We start from the raw sequence: 7,953 nt of genomic DNA, 5'->3' as shown, positions 1-7,953 counted from the left end.
TAGTTCTTGCCACAACACTACAAAGATAATAATTAACTCTTCATCTTCAAGCTGTGATTAGTAGAATCCACTGTGTAGTGATACGTAACCTCTCAGAACTACAGTCATGCTCTGTGATGTGTGTGTGAATTCACAGGGTCCCATTTTACTCCATGTAAAATATTCAATGCTTTAATCACATGTATATACATCAAAATGTATATACACTGTGGTAAACTAAACTAATATAAACTAAATATACAAACTAATCTACACTGTGGTGAACTAAACTAATATAAACTAAATATACAAACTAATCTACACTGTGGTGAGCTAAACTAATATAAACTAAATATACAAACTAATCTACACTGTGGTAAACTAAACTAATATAAACTAAATATACAAACTAATCTACACTGTGGTGAACTAAACTAATATAAACTAAATATACAAACTAATCTACACTGTGGTAAACTAAACTAATATAAACTAAATATACAAACTAATCTACACTGTGGTAAACTAAACTAATATAAACTAAATATACAAACTAATCTACACTGTGGTGAACTAAACTAATATAAACTAAATATACAAACTAATCTACACTGTGGTAAACTAAACTAATATAAACTAAATATACAAACTAATCTACACTGTGGTGAACTAAACTAATATAAACTAAATATACAAACTAATCTACACTGTGGTAAACTAAACTAATATAAACTAAATATACAAACTAATCTACACTGTGGTGAACTAAACTAATATAAACTAAATATATAAACTAATCTTCACTGTGGTAAACAAACATGGTTTTCAGAAAATAAGTCTGGAGTCACATGGTGGTGGTTAGTGTCATACTATTGGTTAGACAGTTTCCCCTTTAATGAGGTTGACAGTTAAAACTGTCTCTTACATTAGACTGAGTCACACAGAGGCTCCAGCTGTGCAGAGAACAGACACAAACCTACAACTGAGATAACAGCAGACCTTACAACAGTAGAAGTTACAGCAGTAGAAATTACAGCAGTAGAAGATACAGCAGTAGAAGTTACAGCAGTAGAAGTTACAGCAGTAGAAGTTACAGTAGTAGAAGTTACAGTACTAGAAGTTACAACAGTAGAAGTTACAGCAGTAGAAGTTACAGCAGTAGAAGTTACAACAGTAGAAGTTACAGCAGTAGAAGTTACAGCAGTAGAAGTTACAGCAGTAGAAGTTACAGCAGTAGAAGTTACAGCAGTAGAAGTTACAGCAGTAGAAGTTAGATGAACAGAAGTTACAACAGTCTACTGTTACTGCATTTGAGCACAAGCGTATAAAGATGTCAAAGGGAATCTATGAATACACAAATGGATTTGAAGACGAAGAACCCAATGAAATAAAGACCATTGATATTGATGATCATATTTACAACCACAAAAGACCCATCATGCCCTGCAAGAAGGATGGAGTTGGTGATCAACATTCAGGTAACATTTTATGCTGTTATAGTGCTAGACACACACACACACACACACACACACACACACACACACACACACACACACACACACACACACACACACACACACACACACACACACACACACACACACACACACACACACACACACACACACACACAGTAAGGGCAATTTTCTGGTAAACCTTACTGATTCTTGTATGCTCAAAAATCTTTCCTTAAGCTGAGTTGCTTAGTTATTATTATTAGAGAAACTAGATCATGTAAGATAGAAATGTGTGTGCAGTGTAGGAACCTAACTAGGGAATTAGACCCCACCCTCCATTGTTCGTTCTGGGCGCACAACCAAGAGCTGAATGGCGCGACCTATGGTTTCCTGTTAGTCAGAAGAGAATTAACTTTAATCAAACAAAAGCAGATCAAAGTGTTGTTTCCCCCACACCAGTCTGATAAAGCTGTTGTCCTGGTTTAAGCCTGTTGCTGGGAGAAAAATTAATGCTTGTGGTTTGTTTAGGTTAATGGGTGTGAAACCGTCTTGCTGGCTAACTATGTCTAGAGTGATTTCCTGTTTCCTGTTGCTCTGATTGTTTTAGTTGTCACTATAGGATTAGAAGAACCGGCAGTTGCTACAGGAGACGAGACGACCCAATTGTATACCATTTACAACAGTTTAGTCCTGTTTCTCCCAACACGTACACATGCCAAGATCACCTGTTTTCTGTATGAGACAGCCTGACTATATGAGGTTCCTCAACTTCTTGCGTCATTTGACCTTCCACCTCACAGTCGACCAGCTCCATTATTGCAATTATTATCAATAAAGATTGATTGTTTGAAGAAATAACAAAGTCTCTCCTTGATTGGTTGGAATTTCCATGACAACACACACACCAACAAGCACAAACCTTTTTGCACCTTTTCTACACTGACTCTATGCACACACACTGGACTCTACAAACACACACACACTGGACTCTACAAACACACACACACACTGGACTCTACAAACACACACACACACACACACACACACACACACACACACACACACACACACACACACACACACACACACACACACACACACACACACACACACACACACACACACACACACACACACACACACACACACACACAATATGATTTTGGACTACAGGAAAAAGAGGACCGAGCACGCCTCCATTCTCATTGACAGGGCTGCAGTGGAGCAGGTTGAGAGCTTCAAGTTCCTTTGTGTCCACATCACCAACAAACTAACATGGTCCAAGCACAACAAGACAGTCTTGAAGAGGGCACGACAAAATCTATTCCTCCTCAGGAGACTGAAAAGATTTGGCATGGGTCCTCAGATCCTCAAAAGAGTCCACAGCTGCACCATCAATATCATCCTGACTGATTGCATCACTGCCTGGACCTCTAAACCAGGCGGTGTCAGAGGAAGGCCCTAAAAATTGTCAAAGACTCCAGCCACCCCAGTCATAGACTGTTCTCTCTGCTTACGCACGGCAAAGGGTACCGGAGTGCCAAGTCTAGGTCCAAGAGGCTTCTAAACAGCTTCTACCCCCAAACCATAAGACTCCTGAACACCTAATCAAATGGCTACCCAGACTATTTGCATTGCCCCCCACCTCGCTCCCCCTCTTTTATACCGCTGCTACTCTCTGTTGTCATCATCTATGCATAGTCAATTTAATAACTCTACCTACATGTACATATTACCTCAACTAACCGGTGCCCCCACACATTGACTCTGTACTGGCACCCCCCTGTATATAGTCTCACTATTGTTATTTTACTGCTGCTCTTTAATTACTTGTTCCTTTTATTTCTTATTCTTATCCGTATTTTTATTGTTGAAATGTTTTAACTGCATTGTTAGTTAGGGGCTCGTAAGTAAGCATTTCACTGTAAAGTCTACACCTGTTGTATTGGGCGCATGTGACTAATAAAATTTGATTTGATATGCCCACACACACACAAATAAATACTGACATTTCTCATTTACATAAATATTCACACACCCAAGACAGTACATGTTAGAATCACCTTTGGCAGCGATTACAGCTGTGAGTCTCTGGGTAAGTTTCTAAGAGCTTTGTAGACCTGGATTGTATAATATTTGCCCATTATTCTTAAAAAATATTCTTCTAGCTTGGTCAAATTGGTTGTTGATCATTGCTAGACAACAATTTTCAAGTCTTACCATAGATTTTCATGCAGATTTAAGTCAAAACTGTAACTCTGCAAACTCCAGTATAGATTTGGCCTTGTGTTTTAAGTTATTGTCCTGTTGAAAGTTGAATTTTTCTCCAAGTGTCTGGTGTAAAGCAGACTGAACCAGGTTTTCCTCTAGGATTTTGCCTTTGCTTTGCTCCATTCTGTTTAATTTTTTATCCTGAAAACTCCCCAGTCCTTAACGATTACAAGCATACCCATAACATGATGCAGCCACCACTCTGATTGACAGTATGGAGAGTGGTACTCGGTAATGTGTTGTATTGGATTTGCCCCAAGTATAACACTTTGTATTCAATACAAAAAGTGAACTGCTTTGCCACATGCTTTTGCAGTATTACTTTAGTGCCTTGTTGCAAACAGGGTGCATGTTATGTAATATTTATATTCTGTACAAGCTTCCTTTTCACTCTGTCAATTAGGTTAGCAATGTGAAGTACCTACAATGTGGATCAATCCTCAGTTTTCTCCTATCACAGCCATTTAACTCTGTAACTGTTTAAAGTCACCATTTGCCTCAAAGTGAAATCCTTGAGAAATGTCCTTCCTTTCTGGCAACTAAGTTAGATTTTTTTGGGGATGAGGGAAAAAAACAATTTAATCCGTTTTAGAATAAGGCTGTAACGTAACAAAATGTGGAAAAAGTCAAGGGTCGAAATACTTTCCAAATGCACTGTAGCCATGTTATTTAGACTTGTTATTCTTCATCATTATTCACTGTGTATTTATTCTTTGTGTCACTATTTTAACTTCTTTGGGCTAGGGGGCAGTATTTTCACATCCGGATAAAAAACGTACCCGATTTAATCTGGTTACGACTCCTGCCCAGTAACTAGAATATGCATATAATTATTGACTTTGGATAGAAAACACCCTAAAGTTTCTAAAACTGTTTGAATGGTGTCTGTGAGTATAACAGAACTCATATGGCAGGCAAAAACCTGAGAAGGTTTCATGCAGGAAGTGGCCTGTCTGACAAGGTGTTGTTGTTCTTGCTTCTGTGTATTGAAGAGTCAGGATCTTAGCTGTAACGTGACATTTCCTAGGGCTCCAATAGGCTCTCAGAGCCCAGGAAAAACCTGAACGATGACAAGGCAGCCTCAGGCTGAAACACATTATCGCCTTTTCAAAGTGGCCCATCAGAGGACAATGGAATTAGGCGCGTGCCCGATTCGACCCCGTGCAGTATTTTCCTTCGGCTGTTTAGCTAATTGCAGATTCCCGGTCAGAATATTATCGCTTTTTACGAGAATAATGGCATAAAAATTGATTTTAAACAGTGGTTGACATGCTTCGAAGTACGGTAATGGGGAATATTTAGAATTTTTTTGTCACGAAATGCGCCATGCGCACGACCGTTATTTACCATTTCGGATAGTGTCTGGGACGCACGAACAAAACGCCGCTATTCGGATATAACGATGGATTATTTTGGACCAAACCAACATTTGTTATTGAAGTAGCAGTCCTGGGAGTGCATTCTGACGAAGAACAGGAAAGGTAAGACCATTTTTGTTATAGTAAATGGGATTTTGGTGAAGGCTAAACTTGCCGGGTGTCTAAATAGCTAGCCCTGTGATGCCGGGCTATCTACTCAGAATATTGCAAAATGTGCTTCATCCGAAAAGCTATTTTAAAATCGGACATATCGAGTGTATAGAGGAGTAATGTATCTATAATTCTTAAAATAATTGTTATGCTTTTTGTGAACGTTTATCGTGAGTAATTTAGTAAATTTTTAGTAAATTCCCTGGAAGTTTGCTTTTTCTGAACGTAACATGCTAATGTAAAAAGCTGGTTTTTGATATAAATATGAACTTGATTGAACAAAAAATGCATGTTCTGTATAACATAATGTCCTAGGTGTGTCATCTGATGAAGATCATCAAAGGTTAGTGCTGCATTTAGCTGTCTTCTGGGTTTTTGTGACATTATATGCTAGCTTGAAAAATGGGTGTCTGATTATTTCTGGCTGTGTACTCTGCTGACATAATCTAATGTTTTGCTTTCGTTGTAAAGCCTTTTTGAAATCGGACAGTGTGGTTAGATTAACGAGAGTCTTGTCTTTAAATAGCTGTAAAATAGTCATATGTTTGAGAAATTGAAGTAATAGCATTTCAAAGGTTTTGAAAATCGTGCCACAGGATTCAACTGGCTGTTACGTAGGTGGGACGAATTCGTCCCGCCGGTCCCATAGAGGTTAAATGTTGTATCATCAACTCGGCATTGTTGGAAAAGGACCCGTAAGTCAGAATTTTACTATTAGCATACACCTGTTGTTTACGAAGCAAATGACAAATGAAATTTAATTTGGATTGAAATAGGTGCCGGCAGTCATTTTGGGTGCCTGAACTATGCAATATGTTTAAGCCAATATTCTGTAAGAGGTTCTGGAAGTCAAGCAGTATAAAATGTGAGGTACTGGAACTTAGTTCTGGTGTTCTGTCACATGAAAAGCTTGTGTACTTCCCTCACTGATTCAAAGAGCAACTGAAAACAAATGTAGACACAAATAAAAAGCTGAAAAATAGCAAGCTCTTGTGGTAATAATTTGTTTCAGTGTTTTGTCAGTGGTGGAAGAGATACTCTGGAGCTGCTGCAGTGTGTCTTGGGCTGCTGTGTGTTCTCCTACTGGCTGGGATCATAGGCCTGTTACTCTACCGTGAGTTTATGTTCTCACTCAAACATTCTTCATCATCAGTGGTGTAATGACCAGGGTTCAATTACATTTACATTCCAGTCAAATCAGAAAGTAAACCAAATTCCAATTCCAAGAATTGGAAATCAATTGGAATTCCAGTGTATTTCCTGAATTGACTGGAATTGAAATGCGATTGACCCCAACCCTGGTAATATCTGATTAACATTTCCACTGTTACCTTTGTCGTTGATCGTATTATTTCACAGAGAGAAACCAATTGACCAGCTCCAACACCCTGACTAAAGAGTGGGAACAGCTACAGATTAGCGGCAACAACCTGACTGTAGAGAGAGACCAGCTACAGACTGGCAACAACACCCTGATTAAAGAGAGAGACCAGCTACAGACCAGCAGCAACATCCTGACTGAAGAGAGAGACCTGCTACAGACTAGCAACAACACCCTGACCAAAGAGAGAGATCAGCTACAGACCAGCAGCAACAACCTGACTGAAGAGAGAGGCCTGCTACAGACTAGCAATAACACTCTGATCAAAGAGAGAGACCAGCTTCAGACCAGTTACAACACCCTGACCAAAGAGAGAGACCAGCTACAGACCAGTCACAACACCCTGACCAAAGAGAGAGACCAGCTACAGACCAGTTACAACACCTTGACCAAAGAGAAAGACCAGCTACAGACCAGTTACAACACCCTGACCAAAGAGAGAGACCAGCTTCAGACCAATTACAACACCTTGACCAAAGAGAAAGACAAGCTACAGACCAGCTACAACACCCTGACCAAAGAGAGAGACCAGCTACAGACCAGTTGCAACACCCTGACCAAAGAGAGAGACCAGCTACAGAAAGAGATAGAACGTCTGAAACAATCTTCAGTTGAGAAAGGTGAGTCAAATTGTCTCATGATTGTTCTGTTTGACAGTCTCTGTATCAGTTCACATGTCACTTACAGACAGGAATTTAACTTATATTAAATGAAAAATGATGCTTCCAAACCATCCATTAGTTAGTGCCATGTCTTACTTGAGTGTTTGATTGATACTTAATTCAATGTTGTATTAAAGTGACTAAAGCAAGAAATGTTCAACTTCTAGTGTGTCCTCAAGGATGGAAGAAGCTTGGTAGCAGTTGTTACTACGTCTCTACTGAGTCCAAATCCTGGGAGGAGAGCAGACAGGACTGCAGAAATAGAGGAGCACACCTGGTGGTCATCAACAGCCAAGAACAACAGGTGTGTGTGTGTGAGGTATAGAGAAAAAGAGAGAGAGAGAGATAGCGAGCAGTAATGGGTATGTTTTAACAATGTTGTCTCTCTCCCACTACTACAGACATTGGTCAATTGGTTATGTGGACGGAAGAACTATGTCTGGATTGGTCTGACTGACTCTGTTACTGAGGGGACCTGGAAATGGGTGGACAACACACCACTGACCACAAAGTAAGACATTCATGAATTCTGTGTCACCATGACATCACTGTCTGGAGTAGTAGGTTCAGAGTGGACAGTCTGATTATATGTGTTGTTTCTCCTACAGGTGTTGGAACAGTGGACAGCCTGATTCTATTTGTTGTTTCTCCTACAGGTGTTGGAACAGTGGACA

At 39.5% G+C, this 7,953-nt stretch overlaps 1 protein-coding gene across 4 annotated transcripts in view; it reads left to right on the top strand.

Moving 5' to 3' along the window:
• Nucleotides 1-902: 902 nt before the first annotated feature.
• The window catches only part of LOC106594783 (C-type lectin domain family 4 member M-like), a 7,530-nt gene continuing 479 nt past the window's right edge, over nucleotides 903-7,953 (top strand). The window contains exons 1-5 of one of the 4 annotated variants that reach the window (XM_045713595.1): nucleotides 903-1,457; nucleotides 6,249-6,350; nucleotides 6,596-7,237; nucleotides 7,459-7,583; nucleotides 7,681-7,790. In XM_045713595.1, the coding sequence (XP_045569551.1) occupies nucleotides 1,310-1,457; nucleotides 6,249-6,350; nucleotides 6,596-7,237; nucleotides 7,459-7,583; nucleotides 7,681-7,790 (1,127 nt within the window). In that variant the 5' untranslated portion in view covers nucleotides 903-1,309. Of the gene's footprint in view, nucleotides 1,458-6,248; nucleotides 6,351-6,595; nucleotides 7,238-7,446; nucleotides 7,584-7,680; nucleotides 7,791-7,953 lie in introns of all 4 variants that reach the window. The other 3 variants (XM_045713596.1, XM_045713594.1, XM_045713597.1) reach the window with 3 other exon arrangements.

The sequence above is a fragment of the Salmo salar genome, unplaced genomic scaffold (genome assembly GCF_905237065.1).
Source record: "Salmo salar unplaced genomic scaffold, Ssal_v3.1, whole genome shotgun sequence".
Taxonomy (NCBI): Eukaryota; Metazoa; Chordata; class Actinopteri; order Salmoniformes; family Salmonidae; genus Salmo; species Salmo salar.
Note: the sequence above shows the minus strand (reverse complement) of the source record. Positions and strands in the feature narration are given on the sequence as shown.